The 21,621-nt window shown below is 43.9% G+C and overlaps 1 protein-coding gene across 1 annotated transcript; it reads right to left on the bottom strand.

Moving 5' to 3' along the window:
- Window positions 1-7,228: 7,228 nt before the first annotated feature.
- Window positions 7,229-20,129, bottom strand: SMIM20 (small integral membrane protein 20). Its single transcript, XM_058546835.1, has 3 exons — window positions 19,944-20,129; window positions 8,775-8,831; window positions 7,229-8,000 (listed from the first exon to the last, which is right to left on the bottom strand). Exons 1-3 carry the CDS (start codon window positions 20,050-20,052, stop codon window positions 7,963-7,965), a joined length of 204 nt encoding a protein of 67 aa, XP_058402818.1. The 5' UTR covers window positions 20,053-20,129; the 3' UTR covers window positions 7,229-7,962.
- Between the last annotated feature and the right edge of the window lie 1,492 nt (window positions 20,130-21,621).

Below are 21,621 nucleotides of genomic sequence, written 5' to 3'. Positions count from 1 at the left end.
CTGATTTTGCTTATTCTGCAAGATAAATCACCAAAGCTGCCACTTTCCTAGTAATTTCAAAACCAGATATTGGTTGTATTTTTTCTAAACACGGTTGTCTTCACTTGAGCTTCTCAAAGGGAGTGTGCCTCTACGGGTTTTCACTGAACTCAGCAAGGGCAGCAAGCTGCGTGCCCCTTACCCATGTTTCCCCAATATTCCAGCATCACATTTATGAGGCTTAAGTGGCTCCAATGTATTCCAGGGCGCATATACTTAGCCCAAAAGTTCAGAAGCTGGCAACTCACATTTGCCCAAATTGATTCCACATCTGCCTTAAGTAAACCACTCCCTCTGATACAAGCAGATTTGCTTTTTTTTCCTCCCCTTGCAAGTCAGTGTAAGCTATTAGAGGTTGAAAATAAAGAGGCTATTTTAGACAAGAAGAAAAACAAGTTAGAGGTCAGCCCAAGGTTCAGACCCAGTACTGCTGTGGGTTACTGTTCCTTCTTTGAAGAAAACTGAATAGCTTTGCTAAGTTATAAGACATTTCAGTCTGGCTCATCAGCTCACACTGCACAATCCTTTAGTGTGAAAATCTTGTTACAAGAAAAGTCTGAACCAACAGAAACATCAGGAAACCCCATCTATCCAGAATAATGCACCAACAGAACGCAAATACCAAAAAAAAGCCTTGAGGCAGCCAAAACGTCAGCAAGCCCTTGCAACTTATTCATACCAGTGCCTCTAAATCCACATTTAAGGCGTTTACTTTCATTTGATGCCAGATTCCAGAATTTTGGCTAACTGCTTTCCAATCTTACTGCAGACTAGAAGCAGCAAATTGGATATGAAGCCAGAGTCTGCTTCTTACAGCTGTGAGGCAGGGGAAAGATAAGAAAAACAGAGAAGCCAGAAATCTCCCAGGCACAGCAGGGAAACGTGTGACCTGCCCCAACAGCCCCTTAGGCGCAGCTGTACAATTGCAAGAAGCCCAAGTCATAAAGAGGGGTGGAACTATGTTTAACATCCTTAAGGTGGAAATGACATGTGGAATACATTTCAGAAAAATGATTAAAATATAAAGTTGGGATGCCTTGTCAAGACTCTTTTGGTTGCACATGACAAAAACCCAATCTAAACTGGTGCAAAAAGGGAATTTATTAACATTATTTATTCATCCAGAGATATCCTTGCTTCAGACACAAGGGAATCTGGGAGGTGTGAACAGCATCATCAGGACCTGGCTTCTATCTCCTGTGGTTTCCTTCTACAACGGTGTTTGTTAGTCTCAGACCAGCTCTGCCCTCACGGTGACAAGATGACTGCCAATCACTCTGAATCTGGTGAAAAAGAGACCCTCCTCTAGTCTGACCACACAAGTCAACAGGCAAGATTAACTCCAGTTAGACCTGATTAGCTTGGTTTGGGTCACATGCTTATCCTGGATCCAAACGCTGAGGCCACGAGTTTGTACAGTGTTCTGATTGGCCAAACTTGGACCACATGCCCACTCCTGGAGCAGGGGGTGAAGTCATCTCCACCCAAAGCAGGGAGACAGAATGGGAGAGGGATGACCAAAAGTGGGGGAGGAAGTGGGAGTAAATGTTCCCATGAGAGAGGGAGAAGGATGTTGGGCAAAGCAAGCAGCTAATGTCTGCTAGGAGAGGTAAAACCTGTAACTATCTAGGATGTCCAGCCTGACTCTTTCGTGAGATCTCTGGGTATAATTACCTTTTACATTCACAACTGATTGTGACCTATGACTTTTATATTTTAGAAAATGATTGTGACTGTACAAAATGATTGTGACACTGGAGCTTTCCATTACAGGACTGAATTCCATTTTTACACCATTTGGGGATTTGGTTTTCTGTCACTTGCAACCAAAAGGGTCTGGACAAAGCATCCCGATTTTTGCATTGTATTTTAATCATGTATGGTCACAGAGAGAAGCCCAGGGAGAGGAGACTGCCTCGGGCTCTTTCCCAGCTCTTGTGAGGAGACGTGACTCCTCATTTCTTCCCAGTGTATTCAGATCATCAGAGTTTGGGAAACACCACTTAGCAGAGTCCAATCGGAAGAGTGAAGGTCACCGTGCTGCTTCCAATCAGCTGGGGGATCCTGGGGGAGGGTGACCAGCTGCCCGTGCCTGGCTGAGAGCCCGCGTTCCCGAGAAGAGAGCAGCGGAGTTAACGCCTGCCGCCGGCACACGAGCAGTGGAACAGCACAAGCATAGCAAGCTCTGCACGTGCTCCCGCCACCTTCCCACGCACAGGGGTTGCCAATGAGCTGCGTATTTTGTTACCAACAGGCAGAATAAACTGCAGAAGGCCTCCTGCACTCAGCAGGTGTGAGTGAAGTCTGGGAGAGTGAAATCGCCTGTCCGTGGAGTCCCGCCCAGGGCTAAGACACCAGGGCGTTTTCATCTGCCGACACATCAGCACACAGGCGCCTCAGGCAGGCAGGGAGCTCTTTGTGCTGGCTGAGCACCCAGGACTTCTGAGCCGTGACTGGCGGGGACCTGAGCACACCGTCTTAGCCTCGCTCTCCGGGTCAGTGCTTGTCAAACTACCTGGGGCGAAGTCCAGTTTTTTTGTTTCTAATACCAATCCATCGAGGACCTGTAAACTACAATACAATTAATTTTATTAGAAATTTTTAAAAAGCAAAAAATACAAAATGCAAGCTCAATTTTTTTTATCAGATTCAAAACATAAAAACTACGCTGTCAAACTGCTATTAACTTTCTAAATGCCTCTTTGTTTCTGTACTTAGCTCACGTGGACAGGTAACACAGCCTCGCACTGCTCCGGCTCCCACTGTGATGAGCACTGCTTGGGGAGAGCACTCTGGCTTTGTTTTCAAGTTTTCAGACCCCTTCCTGCTTACAACACTTCATGTCTATAAATTAAGTAAAACTTATCAGCTTGACATTTGTGTCTACCACAGAGTCCTAAACTACCGTTCCCTTCATTTGTTCCCTCACGCGTTCTTTCAGTTGATCATTCGATCCATCCAATACTGACGAGTGCCCACTATATGCCATGCCCAGGCCAGTGGTGCACAGCACGGGCAAAGCCCATGGTTCAGTGGTCTCCCCATACACCTGCATCCGACTCAAAGCATCTCCCAAATATGTGCTTAGCTCTGCCAGCTCTGCACCTTAGTCACTCACCGCGTGTCTGAATCCCAGACATTTTTCATAGCTCTGTTCAAATGCCAGCTACTCCATCAATGACAGCAGTTATCATTAATCTGGCCTCTGCCATCGTCCAGGTATCTGCTAGGCACCTTACATACAGTATTCCTAATTTCTCAACAACCCAGCAGGGTAAGTTTTACCATCCCTCCTGACACCAGGGATCCTTCCACCAAACAACATGGTTCTCTGGAAAGTTTCCTGATTGCACAATTAGATACAATTTCTTTCTCTTCTAAAGCCAATCTCTGCACCTCTTTTTACAAACTTTACTGAAGTATGACATTTAGAATAGTATACGAATTTGTACAGCTCAATGAAGTATTAAAAACTCAATACAGATCTTCCCCGGCTTACAATGGGGTTACATCCTGATAAACCCACGTAAGCTGAAAATATCTTAAGTTGAAAAAGCATTTAATGCACCTAACTTACTGAACGTCATAGCTTAGGCTAGCCAACCTTAAACATGCTCAGAACACTCACATTAGCCTGCAGTTGGGCAAAATCATCTAACATAGAGCCTATTCTAAATAAAGTGTTGACTATCATATAATTTATTGAATGCTGTACTGAAAGTGAAAAACAATGGTTGTATAGGTACAGAATGGTTGTTAGTGTATCAGTTGTTTACCCGAGTGACCGCATGGCTGACTGGGAGCTGCAGCTCGCTGCCACTGCCTGGCATCATGAAAGAGTATGGTCCTGCATATTTCTAGTCCAGGAGAAGATCAAGATTCAAAATTCGAAGTAGGATTTCTACTGAATGCGTAGAATTCAACTACAATTTCACACCATTGTAAAGTTGAGAAATTTAAGTCAAACCATCATAAGTGGGGGACAGTCTGTACACCTATGTAACCTGCACCCAGATAAAAAAATACAACATATCGGCTCCTTGAAGACCCCCTGTATCCCTTCCCAGTCACTACCCCTCCCCCTTCCCAAGAGTAGCCACTATCCTGACTTCTAACTGTAAGGCTTAGTTTACCCTGTTGTTATTCTTTATCTCAATGGAATCTAAAAGTACTCTTGCAATTGACTCCATGCATTCAGCATTGTTTGTGAGATTCATTGTATTGTTGTTCCTTCTCATTGCTGTATTGTAGTCCATTGTGTGAATATATCACAGTTTATTTATTCATTGTGTTGTTGATGGGCATTTGGGTAGTTTTCAGTGACCATTCCAGCAAACGTCTTTTGGTGAACTTATGGATGCATTTCTGCTGCATAAATAACTAGGAGTGGAACTGCAGGGACCCAGGGCTTGCATATGTCCAGTGTCAGTAGACACTCTGAAGCTCTTTAAAGGCACTTTTAGTATTCTACATTATTTTAATCTTCTTTATGAATCTACTTCATTTCCCTTACTAGATTATAAGAGCTTTTTCAGTTGAGTACTGTTTATGCCCTGCCTCATTTTACAATGAGGGGTCTAACATACAAGATAAGATAGAAAACTGAAGTGAGAAAGTAGGAAGAAAAATAAGGTTTAGGGGGAAAAAAGGATGAAGTGAATGTAATGGCCCAAATACATTCCACAAGGTCTTAGCTACTTTTTAAAAAGCTGGACCATAAATGTGGTTGAGCTACCTATTGTAACCATGGGCCCTACAAGACCAATTCAACTGACCACATCTTATCAACAGAGTAATTAAGAGTGGTTTTTCAGGAACTGAGACCCCTTGTCCAGTTCAGGCCGGTTGAGACCATGAAGCCATCAACTGGGCCTGTGCAAGTGCTTGACAAATGACCTTTTTGATGTCAAGGAGCTAAAAACTCCACCCTCAGATCTTGGTAATGCCACCATTTTGTGAACATGCGTTCTATGAAGAGCCATGAAGCTTGACTATGCTTGCGCAGATTATCACATCAATTACCTCACTCCTTATCTCCAATCATCCAACTCCACACTTCAGACTGCCCTGCCCTTCATCCCATAAATTGTGCCCCAAGCCCTGGATCAGGAGACAGATCTGAGGGCACACCCCTTCCCAACACCCTCCTCCCACCCCCTGTCTCCCTGCACATTGATATAGCAATAAAGCTGTTTTCTTTTCCCAAAAGCTGATGCCATAATTAATTGGCTTTTTTATGCACATCAAGTAGGAGAACCCCATTTTTCTGCAGTAACACTAACAGCCAATACAAAGAGGGAAACAAGTTACTCAAATAAATGTTCACAGGATAAATGTACCAACTATTCAGCAGTGTGACTATTTCTGGTTTTGAGATTTAAAAAATGTCAACCCGAGTCTTCCTAAAGAGGATATTGTTTGACATTGAAGGATCCAACAATTTCATTTTAGTAATAACAATAAGAAGTTTTGTCAGTTTCTCCCCTCCCCTTATAATCTCCTTCAATATGGACAGGCCAAAGCACAGTTCACTACAAGCAACTCTTTGAGGGAACTAATGCAACCAGATAACAATTCTCAAAAGGTCTGACTAAATCCAAAAAAAAAAAAAAATAGACTCAAAGTGTGGTCCAGGTACCTCCAGGGGTCTCTCAGAACTTTTCAGGGGGTCTGCATGGTCAAAACTATTTTTACAATACCTTAAAGTTTTGTTGCCTTTTTTACTCTCATCTTCTTAGGACTGTGTACAGTGGAGTTTTCCAGAAGCCACATGGCATGTGATATAGCAACAGATTGAAACAGAAGCAGATATAAGAATCTAGCCGTCTTTTATTAAGCCAGACATTAAAGAAATTTGCAAATTACTTTTTTGTCTTGGAAAATAAATTTTTCACACAAAAATATATTAACCTATATGGGTTTGTTATTGATATTCTTAAATGAATTAATAAATATTTTTAAAACGTGTTTTAATTTCTAACACAGTAAATATCTATACATGTAACCCACACAAAGAGAAACACTTTGGCATTCTCAAAACTTTCTAAGAGTATTAAAGGGTCCTGAGACCAAAAAGTTGTAGAACCGCTGGTCTAGAGGAAGATTTCCACAAAAGGATGTTGTTGTTGTTGTCACTAGTCCCAGAAAATAATCCATAAAAAATGTTGTTCCGTGATCAAATGCGTTTGGAAAATGTTATGCCTCTCTTGAAAATCATCAAATTAGAAGCAAATAAACCTAATTAACTTTAAACTCTATGTTTCCTAAATGTATTTGACTAAGATCTCCTCTTTTGAGTGCCTTCATTATCATCCTGGAGGCACACCTGGGAACCATGTGGATGAACTGTAAGGCCCTCAGCCAGTCCTCATGAGCAGCATCTCTTACGACCCGACTGTGTCAAGTGTGGACAGCATAGACTCTGACATTACGCGTCTGACAACATGAAGAGTGATCCTTTTATGAACACCAAGGCAGCTGAGCAGGACAGAGAGCCCCTTTATCTTTGCAAAGAGGTGGACCAAGGGCAGGGTCAAGGCCAGGACAGAGGTCTCACTCAGGAGACTAAACTCAATCTGTTCCATCCAACAAACAGGCAGTTGAGGCCCCTAAGTTCTCTATGACACTCAAACACAGCCACTTAGCCTGGATATCTTCCAAAGCAGATGGTACATGCGCTTGCCTCAGTCATAAAGAAATCTCAACTAAACACCACAGAATGCTTGACTTTAAGGGACACAACTACTTGGTGCCCCCTCCAAAGAAAATAGTGGTCAAATGTACCCTGAATTTGTCAACTCCTTTTATTGGGTTGTTAACTCAATTAAATGTTGACTTTGGTTTTGGAACTATCAATCTTATTTCTTTTTGACAGTAATTACATAATTGTGCCAGCTGACAATAATAAAATTATGTCATCAGGCAGCTCATCTAAAGTGAGCCTACAGTCATGTGCAAGGTACTCTGGGAGATCTAGAAATGAAAAAGATGAGTCTCTTCAAAAGCATATAATCTGGTAAAGGGCCAGACAGAGCACTAGCGAAAGAAGTAAGTATTCTCATGCTCATCTTTCAGCACCTGGTGAGGTACCTGGTAGAGAATCGCATTCAATAAATATTTGTCTCAACAAATTTGCTATTTACCTTTAAAATTTTTACTTGAATACAAACTGAAAGACAGCACACAGTCAAATATCTAGTCAAATATAATCAGGTCAAATAATACTTCTTAGTATAATTTCATGAATTTATAAAAAAGGATTTACAAAAAACCTTACACCATTGTGAGGTAAAAATAAATCTTTTTAATTTACACATTTTCACTTCTGTTAATTCAACATTGATTTCTACTATGCATGCAGACCCATTTCATTTGACTCGCTTCATATTTACTTTCCAACATGCAGCAACAACGAGATAGTTAGGCTGAACTGTTTAGTCTCAAAGAGTACAATGTACCTTGTCCTCAAAGGGTTTTATCAACTTGAACATTTTCAAAGAGCCCTGTGAGGCAGCTCAGCATGGTGGTTTTTCACTGAAATTTCCTAGTTGGAAGATGGCAAAACAGACTAGGATCTTGCCAACTCTACTACTGGTCGCTTGTATTCATATCACAGCTTGGTTGGGTGAGTGGTAGAGACTGAATAACAAGTAGATCGCCTCCAAACACAGCTGGAAGAGAGAGCTTCATTTTTAGAAAGTAAAGTGAATCATGAAAACCTTCCTCATGGTGTGATTTGTTCCAGGATTCTTTTGATATTTAAGAAGGGAAATATATTAATCCTATGCACAGTACTCTTATTTGCAGTGTTATAGAGTTTTCTTCTCCAGCCATTGTTCTATAGCGAGGTGACTGATTGTATTTGCTGCAGAATTGAAAGTATGAAGATGTCTACTTCCATCATCAAAGTTGGGGATAACCTTCTCATTTCCTGCCGAATGGATCAGACCACACTTTTAACCCTATAGAAATAAACATGAATAAAAACAGGATTTGTTTGTAAACTTCCTACCACTTCCCTCAACCCCAAATAAACAAAATGACATCAGAATTGAGTTGGGCAATTTGCACGCAGTTTGAGATAGTGTGGGCAAGCTGCCGGAACCCTGGGATGGAATGGCTGGGAAGCCATGGGAGCCGTGAAACACTTTTAAATGGCTCAGAAATTACCCCACAACAGGAAGACATGTATCTGGCCTAGTTAATAAATAAATAAATAAATAAATAAATAAGAATGTTGCCACAGATGACAAGAGTTTTGGTTAATAAGCTGGAAACCTCTCATTCTCAGCCAACTTGGATCATCTTAAAGTAACTAACCATTCAGCCATAAAGGGAACTTCTGAGCTTTTGTATAAAGCAGAATCCTGCATCAATTAAAATAGCTCACAAGTAAACAGTATGTTCCCATGGGGGTAGTGTTTAAACAGGTACTTGGTAAATAAGTCTGCAAAACAGCTATTCACACTTCATATTTAATTGCACACTTGTTAGTTTTTTATGCCCACTAATCAAATGCCAAAGAGGAACGTAGAAACTTGCAAAAAGCATTCTGGAGTGAAATATTAAAATGAAGTCTTGGGGTGGCACCTATAAAATGGCAACTGTCGTGAAATAAATAGCACAATCATAATCTAGCCTCTGGCTAAAAAGATTTCTCCCTCTGCAACGCAAATACACACCCCCCACACAACGCAATAGTACAAATGAGATTTTGTTTTGGTTTTTAAGTTTACCTGGTGGCTGCACATCTTCTTGAACAATACCAGCTCGATTTATGGCTTGTTCCTTCTCTGAGAAACACAACGGAAAAATTACTCTTTAGAAAGGAGGAAGGGGCAGTGGGGGTGGAAATCTTTGTATTTACATGGGACAACGAGAAAACAATATATATGAGTGCTATTAAATTCAGAGCTTTACTCAAAGCTTTTAGGTTATGGAAGTTGCATCCTATGAGGCAAAAGGATTGGGTATTTTCAATAAAAGAAAGAAAGTCATACTTCAAAAGAAAAGCTCCCAACTAACATCTTTTCTCGGTGATCTCAGCATTTTGGAAAGGCAACAAAACAACAGAAAAAGAATAATTTTGAAAGAACTGGTGGGCGTGATATTATGAGGGGAAAGCTGCTGAAATGAAGGAACAAGTACAATTAACAAGAAAACGATGTAGTTTACATGTCTCATATGTACTCCATTGAAGGACCAGACCCAGAGCTAAATATGCTATGTTTTTGATAGGAAGTAGAGCAGAAAATTAATCTTTGGGTGGGTGGCTTTGCTTTGGATAATTGAAGCTTCCCTAATTGATTGCAGGTGCTGTGCCAATTAGTAAGCGCGTTTCAGCTACAGCAGCTTAGCTGATCTCTTTGGAGATGGCCAACAGGCAAGGGCCAAGAGAAATTGGGCATTTTATGTCTGTGGGCTTCAAGCACTCTGACACATCTTTCTAAGTGGTTTAGAATAAACCCAAGGTCTGTGAAAACAAAGACTTATTATTTTAAGTATCTTGACAAACCAATGGTAGCTTTTCAGGAGAAAGACTTGGAGCCAAAGGATGTTTACTACTAAATTATAGTAATTAAGTGTTGTATACAGACCTTTGTTTTAATCAGGCTGACAGTGTTTCTTTAAATCTACATTTAGCTCTTACTTAATATTAAGCCATTTTCTTTATTCTGGCCTCTGGATTCCCATAAAGTTACACAAGCATAAAGGTACAAGAAACAGGGTTTTGCCAAATCGAATATTCATTGAACTTGCTGCTCCAGTGATGTGACAGAAAGTCAATCCTAAGTGACCTACCTGATAGTTTTATCAATGCTAAGTTTTGCTTTTGCAAATAAAACCCTGGGCAATAGGGATTATGTGAATCTTGATATCTGATTCTAAGAGACACAGAGAGAAGGCATAGCATAATGAAGCTCATTATAGACAATGGTGCGATGGTTTTACTGGGCCTCTCTGAAAAGTAGCAGGTGAACGGCAAGACCCTCTGGACCGAGATATGCCAAAAGACTTCTTCCATCTAGAGTGGATGATAATGGAGACTGTAAGGTGTCAGACTTTCTAAAATAACTCAACACAAAAGGTGATCTCATTTCCTAAGACATTAAATTCTTGTCGGATTAAGCCCTACCACATAGTCAACATGTAAGTCTCAAAGTATGGATGTGTTTCAAACATGGTCTTAGAAAATGCCAACTAGCAAAAGAGTACACTGTCATCGATCGTGTCAGGGACAAAAATACATATAACTTTCTACACCGAAAATGTCCACTCTCCAGTACTACGGAAGAGGGAAGAGATGAGTTTTTAAGAAATAAGTGATTGCCAGCAAGCATTCTAGACCTACAGATTTAAGAAAATCAGACATCCTGGTGTACCAAACACATTCTCCAAGAGGCAGGTACTCCAAAGCCAAAAAAGCTGGCAGACTGCCAAGCATCAAAGAAGTTGACTTTTGGTGGCAAGGACAGAATGCCTAATTGTATTCTAACCTCTTACAATGCAACAGAGAACCAAGGGAAGAGAAGGAATCCCTGTCTTCACACTTTCTGGCTAATTGCTACTGAGGTTGGAGAAAGGCTGAGGATTTATTTTAAATAGACATAATCTCTTTATAATCCTCGTCCTTATGCAACCACCTCTTTTTTTTGGCTTGGATAGGCAATTTAAACCGATTTGCTGAACCAGTTCCTAGGAAGTGATAACCGGTATTAGCATCCTATCTACATCCTCTGGTTCTTTAATCCATTAACGTTTTATAAATACTCTAAGGCCAAAGCAGTCATATAAATTCATGATATGACACAAAGACACGTTATTTGTGAATTCAGAATATGCTAAAAGGAAATCAAACTGGTCCCTCAGGATTTAGCAAGTACATCTTGATGAGGCTGACACTAGGTTTCTATTTTGCCATCATTAGAGAAATAGTGAATTGCTATAAACCTCAGGAAAAGGGCAACACAGAAGTCAGGGGTTTAACTACGTGAACAAATCAGGATAAGCTAATTGCTGACTTTTCAGTATGAGCACGTTTCTATCAGGAGAGAAATGATTAAAATGTAAACCTGCAACACTGGGCCTGGAGCTTTCCAATGCCAGTTAGAAGAGTCCCCACTCAGACTCTCAGCAAGCCCGACTCTGCCCCCTGGTGCTAAGGCAGTGGTCTGACTTGCAGTTTTAATTGAAGATCATTATCTCAGTCAAATGGCCAAGGTATATTGTTAAAACTGGAAATGCATGCAGACAGGCTGATTCTTGTACGGTAGGTAAAGAATCCACGTAATAATTAAGTATTTAAAAAGGAAAACATATCCTTACATTAAATGTCTGTACTGTGAACTAAATCTGTGTGACTTGTTACTTTAACATTCACAACAAATGAATAGAGTAACCCAAGTACCAGCCCCCTCAGCAGTCTTGTAACTGACTAGTGGAGGGTGCTCTAGTGGACTAGCACACAGAAACCCAAAAGCAGGTGCAGAACAGAGCTCTACCCAGTGCAAACACACCTCAGGACCCTACCCCCATCTCCTCTTGCCAACGAACAGTTAAAATAAAAGCAACTCACAGCCTGAATTGGACAAATGGCAACATTTGAATACGGACTGTATGTTCAATAACAGCATTGTATGAATATTAAATTTCCTGGACTGGATAACTGTACTGTGATTAAATAAGAGAATGTCCTTATTCTTAGGAAATACACGCTGAAGTGTTTAGGAATGAAAGCTCACAATGTCTTCAACAACTCTCAAATGGTTCAGCAAAACAACAGTCATAATTATATGCACATACAATTTTATATGTATATATGTGTGTCTATATATGTATGTATGTATAGATATGTAATATATACTATACATAGCGGGAGAAAGAAAATACGGCACAATGTTAGTAACTGGTAAATCTAGGTGAAAGATAAACAGGGATTTTATTTTACTATTCTTAGGTCTTTTCTGTTGGCTTGGTTTTTTGTTTTTTTAAATAACAAAAAGGCACACCTGCAAAACAAGTATACGGAAGTCTAACAACACTGTGACTTTTCCATGATGATTACTTCAAAGTATCTTTTCTAAAATAGCAGATATAAAATTTAAAAAATACTTTTCCAGTGCTCCCATTTGCTGCCATTGCCAAGACACATACATCACCTAGATGTGCACTGGGGTGATCAAGAACGAGATATGCACTCACGGCAAGTGTGAACCAGCGGCTGAGGGCGACCAAGTGGCCATGGTGGCAAGTGTGAACCAGCAGCTGAGGGTGACCAAATGGCCATGCTGGTGAGTGTGAACTAGCGGCAGAGGAGGACCAAGTGGCCATGGTGGTGAGTGTGAACCAGTGGCAGAGGGGGACCAAGTGGCCATGGTGGCGAGTGTGAACCAGCGGCTGAGGGGGACCAAATGGCCATGGTGGCGAGTGTGAACCAGCAGCAGAGGAGGACCAAGTGGCCATGGTGGTGTGAATCAGAGGCTGAGGGGGACCAAATGGCCATGGTGGTGAGTGTGAACCAGCAGCAGAGGAGGACCAAGTGGCCATGCTGGTGAGTGTGAACCAGCGGCTGAGGGGGACCAAGTGGCCATGGTGGCGAGTGTGATCCAGCAGCTGAGGGGGACCAAATGGCCACGGTGGTGAGTGTGAACCAGTGGCAGAGGAGGACCAAGTGGCCATGGTGGTGAGTGTGAACCAGTGGCAGAGGAGGACCAAGTGGCCATGGCAGCGAGTGTGAACCAGTGGCTGAGGGCAACCAAATGGCCATGGTGGCGAGTGTGAACCAGCGGCAGAGGGGGACCAAGTGGCCACTGAGAGCACTGGCTCCTCCCAACACCATAAACGTTTTTGTTTCCTCACCAGAAAGTCTGGGTGAATTTAGGGAGCTTTGCAATGCTGGTCAGAAAACAAAATTTTGGTCTATCTGTGCATGTCAATCGACTCTATGGTGAAAGGAATAAAAAACATATTCTAAATCCCTAGCATGTAACAGGGAAAATGTCCTTCCAAGGTAAGAATTATTTCCACATCAAGTGATTTCTTATAACCCTATTCTGACTCCGAGAACTGTGGTCTCCTCGCAGCTCTTCTGTGTAACCTTTCACTCCGCTGTTAAATACGCCTCCCTGTCTTAAAAGCACGTGAGACAGGGCATCATTAAGCAGCAGACAAGTTGGGGACTCAAGGTCTAGCGTCCATCCAGCAATTAATGTGCTAAGTGACCTTGGACAAGTCACCTAAATGAGGAAACTGAATGAGCACAGGGTTTCTGGCAAAACTCTATGATTTTATGCTTCTGCACACCTAATTAAAGTTAAAAATGAGCAGGATCACAGAAAACGATCTTATTCTGTCTCATTTCACAGGGTGGTATAAAATGCACGTTATCTTTAAAAGGCATATTCAGGATCATTGTCTAGTTCTAGGATACAAAGACAGATCAGGCTTCGAGTTACAGCATCTGTACTCTCCCCTAAACATGGGCTCTTCAGACAAACCACACTGTGCCAACATGATGAAAGCTAAAAAGCAATGTCTGGGCTTCCCTCCAGAAGCACAGCGGAACCGTCCCCATAATTCTGGTTTGGGACCACTGACCGCCAATGCTAACTGCCATCTCCAGTGCTCATTTCAGTAGTTGAGGTATCACGTGTAGAACTGACCTTGTATGCCACGTAACACTTAGTAAGGTCTGGGTGAGCTAGTGAAGAAGCTGGAGATCACACGGAATGTCAACCAAAATCCAATAAGGCAGTCCTGTGATAGTGGCTTGTCTGCTTTTAAACCATGGAAGATCTCCTTGGCTTTATTTTACCTACGCAGCCTTCCTCCTCTTTTCTGTTGCCTTGAGGCTTATTCCAGCGGAGACCCTGGATCCCACCTGTCCCCACATCCAGGCCGGCCAGCATCAGTCAGGCTGATGGGCCCGCAGTGACTTGATGTGTAGGTTCTACATGGCCTGGGCTCCTCCCACTGGCTCCACTTCTCAAGGACCGGGCATCTGCCCTGCCCTTCCAAGAACTATGGGCTTCTCCTCAATATGCCCAGAATCCTGGGGAATACAAATGTATGAGGGATGGTCAGAGGAGGAGGACCCAACACAACAGAGGCTAAGAAGGAGTGGCTGAAAGGCAGGAGCCAAAGAGCAAAGCCAGGAGGACTGACAGAGAGGGCAGTCACAGAAGCCCAGGGAAGAGAGGAGGGAGAGTCTGGCTGGGGTTGTGTGGCGCACTCATAGATGGCCTGACTGCCTGTGTCACAAAGAGAACAGAAGTCATCACCTGGAAGTGCCCACAACTTCCCAACATCAGACCTACATTTGGCTGCATCCATACCTGCCCTTCCTCCTGAGCTGGAGGAGGAGGTGTCCTGACTTCGGTCCAGGGCTCCCTCCTCCATCTGATCTCCAGACCTCAGGCCACCTCCTACTCTATAGACTGACTTCTCTTTCCAGCATCTTTCTTTGTGCAGAGACTCTCTTGGCTCCCCAATCTGTCCCAGCCAAAACTAAAACAAAACTCTCCCTAGACCTCTTGACCTGTTGCAAATATATTTTGTCATTCTCCTCTCCATTCAGCCACACATCTTTAAATAGTCAAATTAATACACTATTTACTCTTCAATCCACTATAATCTGCTTTCTGCCTATTACCAAACCTCTGAAAGCATTCTTAACAAAATAACCAATGAGGTTTACCTTCTTTTGCTAAATCCAATGGATATTTTCACTTATCTTTCTTACTGCCTCCATGCAGCCTAACCCTGCTGACCACACCCCATTTTCATGAAGACTTGTCTTCACGGGCTTGTGACTGCAGCCTCTCCTGGTTTTAACACTCTTGCTCTGGCCACTCCTTCTCAGTCTCATTCGAGGGCCTCTCTCTCTCTGATGGCTCGCTCTTCAAATGCTGGTGTTCACTGGCACTCTGTCCTCAGCCAGCTTGTCTCTTTCAATCTCTGAACGCTGCCTGGAAGCCCTTACCTACTCCAGTGACTCTGACTCCCATCCACATGCTGATGATGCCCCATCTCTAGCTCCAGCTCAGATCCAATATCTCAGCTCCAGACTGGCATAACCCATTGCCTATGGGAAATCTCTGAGAACATATCTGGATACCTCAAACTCACTACGTCCCAAATTGCACTAGCACGTCTTTCACCCCCAAAACTGATTCCTTCCTGTGTTTCTTAGTTAACGACCAGCACCAGCATCTCAGCTGCTGGAGCCAGAAAGTTAAGCGCCGTTCTCCTTCCTCTCCCTCCTGCACCCTGCAGCTAATCAGTCACAAAACCCTGCAGGGTTTACTTTTTATTTATTTATTTTTTGTGAGGAAGATCAGCCCTGAGCTAACATCCATGCTAATCCTCTTCTTTTTGCTGAGGAAGACCGGCTCTGAGCTAACATCTATTGCCAATCCTCCTCCTTTTTTTTTTTTTCCCCAAAGCCCCAGTAGATAGTTGTATGTCATAGTTGCACATCCTTCTAGTTGCTGTATGTGGGACGCGGTCTCAGCATGGCTGGAGAAGCGGTGCGTTGGTGTGCGCCCAGGATCCGAACCCGGGTCGCCAGTAGCGGAGCGTGCGCACTTAACCGCTAAGCCACGGGGCGGGCCCGGGGTTTACTTCTTAAATATGGCTCCCACAGTCAGTACTTCTCCCCAGTCCTATAACCACCACTCTGGCTCAGGCCAGTCACCTCTCCCTGCTCTCCTGTGACCACAGGACATACGGCCTTCCTGTACCTGGCCTTCTCGCCTCCAGCCTTGATCCCTCCAGCTCCCGCTTCACATACAGTCAGAGTGATGCCTGTACAGAGTGAATCTGATCACCCTGCTCTCCTGATTAAAACACTTCAATGATCCTCCACCAGCCGCACTCTGAGGACAGCAGAGCGTTACTGAAGTATTTTAATCAACAAGTGAGGTGACCAAACTCGAAGAGCAAATGACAATAGACTTTTCAGGAGCCACAGCAGAAGACCTGGAATACTATACACTTTCTGACAAATAAAAACAAAGTTTCCCAGTTACAAATTCTCATCAAATAAATATCAACAGATGTATTTTAGAAGGAAGAAAATTGTAACTAGGAAGGAATGAAATGCAAGAAGGATGGGTGAGTAAAGAATGTGGACAAACAGAAATTATCAGTGACTGTATAAAACAATGATGGTACTAACTGATTTGTGGAGAAATAACATGAGGCAGGACTAAAGTAATATGTAAGACGTGTGGGACAGAGGCTAAGGCATTCTAAGGTCCTTGTATTGTTCATGGGAGGGTAAAGATACTGGCTAACTTTAAATAGTAATCACAAAAGAATAAAAATAGAACGTAAAACTCGCAAACTAGTAGAAGGAAAAAGAGAAAAAAAGGGAAGCATAGAAATAGAATAAATAAAAAACACAAAATAAGATGGGAAAAAATAAATGCAAATAAACCAATAAACATAATAAATGAAAATGAACTCAATCCAACAGTTCAAAGAGATTATCAGATTGGATTTAAGAATCCAGTTTAGGCTGGCAATGAGACTGTCACATAAGTACAAATAAAATCTGAATATAAGAGGACAGATATACCAGGAAAATACTAACAAAAAGAAGGCTGGTAACTACAATAATATCAGCTAAAATAGAGTTGGGGAGGAATATTAGGGTTAAGAGGATCCCTATATAACGATAAATGGAAAAAATTCTCCAGAATATTCTAGATTATGTGCAACTAATAACACGGCCTCAAGATATCTACGTAATAGAATTAAGAAGCTTGATCTGGAACATATACAGAACTCTGCACCCAGCAACAAGAGAATATACACATTCTAAGCACACAGAGACCATCTGCAAAAATTGACCTGTATTAAGCCACAAAACAAATCTTGACCAGTATCAAAGAATCAAAATCACACAGTCCACATCTCTGACCACAAATGCAAATAAGGTAGAGATCAGCCACAAAAAAGTAACCAGAAAGACCACTATGGCTGCTGGGTTGAGAATGGGTGTGTAGTAAGGGCCTGGTGGAAGCAGGGAGACCCACCCAGAGTCCTAGGAGTGGGTTAGGGGAGGTGTTTTGGACAAGGGCGAGATGGAGAGAAGTGCTCTGTCTTGTTCAGTCATGTACACTTGGCACCTACCATGGTGCCAGGTACCTAGTAATTGCTAAAATCCAGGTTTTGAAAAAATGAAAAAGAAGCTAAATAAGTGCTAGTTAAATGCGTGAAAATAACTCACAGCGGGTTCCCAGGGCCCAGTCACAAACGCCTCACCTGCCTGGACCCATTTCCTGCCAGGACAGCCAGCCCTGGGTCTGTCCACCTGCTTAAATCGCCTGTCTCAATTCCCTGCCCTTGTGGCTCCTTATTTTTATGAGATACCTAATATAAGACTATACTAGGTATTTCCACACCGGTTATCTCATTTAATACACCCCCAAACCTGTAAATTCAGTCCTGTAAACTCCACTTACAGACGAGGAAACAGGCCAGGTTCAGAGAGGTTAAGTAACTTACCTTAAGGTCCTCATCTACTATGAGATTTAGACCCTCATCTGCCTTATCCCCTTTCCTCACCCCCTTAAAGAGGCGTATGGTGCCATCGTGCAGTGATTAAGGGCACTGGTTCAAATGCCAGATCTGTGACTCATCAGCTCCTTGTACAAGTTACTTAACTGTTCCATACCTCAGTCTGTCCACTATAAAATGACAGTGATGATTACATTGCAGCTACCACAAGGGCTGTTACGAGAACTAAGCAGGTTAACATATATGCAGTGCTTGGAAGAATGCCAGACATACAACAAGCTTCTAATAAATATTAGCTTTTTAGTATTATTTACCTGTTTAAAAAATCAGCCATGACTCTCGGATAAGAGTAGCCAAATTAATCAAAATAAAATTTGTTTTTTTGTGAAGAAGATTGGCCATGAGCTAACATCGGTTGCCAATCTTCCTCTTTTTGCTGAGGAAAATTGGCCCTGACCTAACATCTGTGCCCATCTTTCTCTATTTTGTATATGGGATGCCACCACAGCATGGCCTGATGACCAGAGCATAGGTCTGCACCCAGGATCCGAACCTGTGAACTCCGGGCCACCAAAGTGAAGCATGGAAACTTAACCACTACACCACCCCGCTGGCCCGAGTCAAAACTGAATCAGAGAAGTGGGCAAGTATAGACTGCCTTCCAGTTAAAAATGCAGATATTGTAGCCACACTCACTAAATGCTCAGCTAAACGGCCTGTTTTGTCTGTCTCAAACAACTCAGACAACCACAGATGCTAGACTATTCCTATAAGATTATTGGGATACATGGCACAAACCCATGCCTAGATCATCCGACCTGGAACAGGGTTTCTCAACCTTGGCACCATTCACATTTGGGGCTGGGTAATTCTGTCATGGGGGGCTGTCTTGTGCATTGGAGAGAGTTGAGCAGCATCCCTGGCCTCTATCCACTAGGTGCCAAGAGCACACTCACGCCACCCTACCCCCACTTGTGACAAGCAAAAATGTCCCCAGATGGAACCAAATATGCCCTAGGGGACAAAATAATCCCCAGTTGAGAGGCCCTGCTCTAGTCTTCATAATTCAACCTTTTCTAGTGGGATCCAAAGCAGACGCTGTTGTCCCAAGTTCAACTCTAGAATCTGTAATAACATAGCCCGGGGCAAGGATCCAGTAAGGAGGATGATGGAAATAGATTACACAGGCCTTCACACAGCCCCACAACGACCACCATGCAGGGTGCATGGAGATAGGCTGGAAGGCAGAACGCACAGAGGCCATTTCAATCTTGGCTGATAAAAAGAAGCTACAAGGAAATCTGTGCATTTAAAATAATGTTCTGCCTCCAGAAACCCAACATCGTAGCATTTGTAATGGACGGAGCATTTACACAGAGATTTTGCCTTCAAATCGCCAAGCTTTCAGCCTCCGCTGACATTCTCAAGGGGCAAGGTTGGCCCTCTTCCATCTTCCAGATGATTCAGGTTTCCTGGAGAACAAAATGAGCCTCTAATGCCTAATATTTTCTCTCTGACAGATGGTTTCAGATGTATCAAAGTGCTAATCCTTGCTGAGGTATAGGTCTCAAGGAAGGAGAGTTTGGCTTTTAGAATGATAGGACTTGAATGATTAAGGAGGAAAATTACTCCCAGGACATTCGCCATCGTCATGTGAACAACCAGCTTAAAATGAAGGAAGACAGCAGAATCTGAAAAAAGATTTGAGGAGAAAGGAAAAACTCAAAAACCCAGGTTAACAATTTAGGTTTGAAACATTTCCGCTCAAAGACATCTCTGGGCGTGGAAATGAAGGGCAATAAAACAGCTTCCAGCTCAGGATGATTAGGGTTCCACCCGCCTCCCCTCCAGATCACCATTCCCAGCTTCAGTGTGTGGAAGAAGCTCTGGACAGGGAGGCCTGGGTCGGAAATCTGCCTTGCCACTTACTAGCTGTGTGACCTTGCACATGTTATACAACCTCTCTGAGCCTCAGTTTCCCCATCTGTAAAACAGGTAGTAATACCTACCTCAAAGAGAGAATGTGCAAATGAAACGATCCAGTGTATGCCTAACCTGACACATCAGCGTTCAGTGAATATTAACTGAGTATGAACGAGTATTTAGAGTCGACCTATATGCGAAGACTGCTTTCATTACCACCTTTGCGTGTCACAGGAGGCTTGGCAGTTTTATTTTAGATATTATAGAAATAAATATTTAGAGATGAGGATGCTGAGGGTCCGAGAGGTTGAGTCACTTGTCTACAGCAGGATTCGAACTCGGGTCTGTCTGACCCCGGAGCTAAGTTCTTTCCACAGCTCCACGTGGAGATGACGGGGGCTAGGGGAGGGTGGGAGTTACTGGGGCCAGGCCACCGCGCAGGGTCAGAGGTCACTCACGGTACTCCTCCGGCCGCATTAGGGGCCGGAAGTAGATGGGGTAGAAGGCGGCGCCGACTAAGGAGATGAAGCCGCCGAAAATGAGCGCGGTGCGCAGGTTCCCGGACATGGTGCCGGGCCGAAGTCCGCCCTGACCCGCCGAGCGCCCCACACTCTCACGATCTCGGCTCACGCTGACCAGGCCGTGACCCCAGGCGGAAGAAGCCAAGCGCCTTTCGCTTCCGGGCCTCGGGGGCGGGACTAGGAGGCGGGGCGTGGACCGGCGCTGGGCGGGGCTAGGGACTGGGGCGGAGTCATAGGCGGGGCCTCTGGGTGGGTGTGGCGGGGGCGGGGAGGGGCGGAGCTTCGGGGCCGCCGCGCCCCGCCTTCCCCGCGCTCCCTCTCTGCCCTCTGCGGTGGCCGAGCGTCAGCGGCGGGTTGGGAGTGGAGCTTTTATTGCGCCCGATTCCCCGGCCCGTGTTCTGCCCCGTGCCCTGACCTCGGCCTGGTTCTTTCCTCAGTCGCTCTGCCCATCGCCTTCCAGACCTCCTTTACCGCTCCCTGTTTTACCAACCACTCTTTCTCGTTCTTCCCTCGTCGGTTTGATTTTAGCGACTTGGAGCTCTGCCTTATTGCCTCATTGCCATGAGCTGGATGCTCTCTATGGCACGCTGAGTTAATCCTCATGTCAGTCGGCCCATTTGAAAGGTGAGGGAACCCTGGTCTGGCTGCGCGGCTTTGAACAAGTCATTTAACCTCTTTGGGAGCAGTTTGAGGGGATTAGAGACAAAGGGACAAATCGCCTGGCCCAGGATGGCCTGCAGGGGGATTCTGAAACCCGATCCTCAGGGCTTGATTCTGGGAGGAATGTTGTTTCAACATCTAAGCTACAAGTAGATCTTTTCTGACTCCGTTTTTCCATTCCCTCCTCTTTCTCCCTGTTCCCTTTCCTGGATGTCAGGGTTACCAATGAGAATGGGGAGTAAATAGGGATCAGCGCAGGACAGAGAGCCAGCGGCCAGTCCCACTGATGGGACCTTGGGGCTCTGCCTTATGCCTGGGTGGGGGCCACTGAGGACAGACGTCTGCTTCCTGTCCCTGTGATTGCCATCCTCCATCCTTCCAGGTGGGCTGTGTCCGCTTATGACCTGCCTAGGGGTACTGGGCAGCTGAGACTAAGATTCCTTGGGCTTTCACTCAATCCTTTATAAATAAGAATGATACCAGCAGCTGGGGGCTGGGAAGCAAAGAGGATATTCATCTTCACCCTAGCAGCATTATTTAGTCCAGAAAAGATCTATGATCATTCAGAAAGGGTGTGGAGAGCACAGGTTTCCTCTTTCTTTGTAGTTGTGTAGTTGAATCAAGCAACTATCTACCTCTGTGGTTCCGGAAGCATACAAATCAGGTGTTCGATTTGTCAGCAGATTTATGGACTATCCGCCGTTCCCCAAACACCAGGAAAAGTGCTACAGGGACAGAAGGGTAAATAAGACGTGACCCTTTCTCTCCAGGATCCTGCCACGTGGATGAAGAGACAGGACATTTACATAGAAAGATAACTAATGACGTGACTGCAGCCTGTTGTGGATGAGTGATATGGTCCTGCAGGCTCCAGAAGATCAGAGGAGGAAGACAGATGACTGTAGGGTGAGGTGGCCGCCTCTCAGGTGCTCGCAGGAGCTTGTTAGGGTAAGGA

This window comes from Diceros bicornis, chromosome 8 (genome assembly GCF_020826845.1).
Source record: "Diceros bicornis minor isolate mBicDic1 chromosome 8, mDicBic1.mat.cur, whole genome shotgun sequence".
Classification (NCBI taxonomy): Eukaryota; Metazoa; Chordata; class Mammalia; order Perissodactyla; family Rhinocerotidae; genus Diceros; species Diceros bicornis.
Note: the sequence above shows the minus strand (reverse complement) of the source record. Positions and strands in the feature narration are given on the sequence as shown.

What these genes read in the sequence shown, in the direction of transcription:
- SMIM20 (XM_058546835.1), bottom strand. Translation starts at nt 20,052, where the DNA reads ATGTCCGGGAACCTGCGCACCGCGCTCATTTTCGGCGGCTTCATCTCC. An exon ending in AATGCGGCCGGAGGAGTACC is followed by an intron (nt 8,832 to 19,943) that starts GTGAGTGACCTC and finishes TGTGTTTCTCAG; the next exon opens with AGAAGGAACAAGCCATAAAT. An exon ending in AGAAGATGTGCAGCCACCAG is followed by an intron (nt 8,001 to 8,774) that starts GTAAACTTAAAA and finishes TTATTTCTATAG; the next exon opens with GGTTAAAAGTGTGGTCTGAT.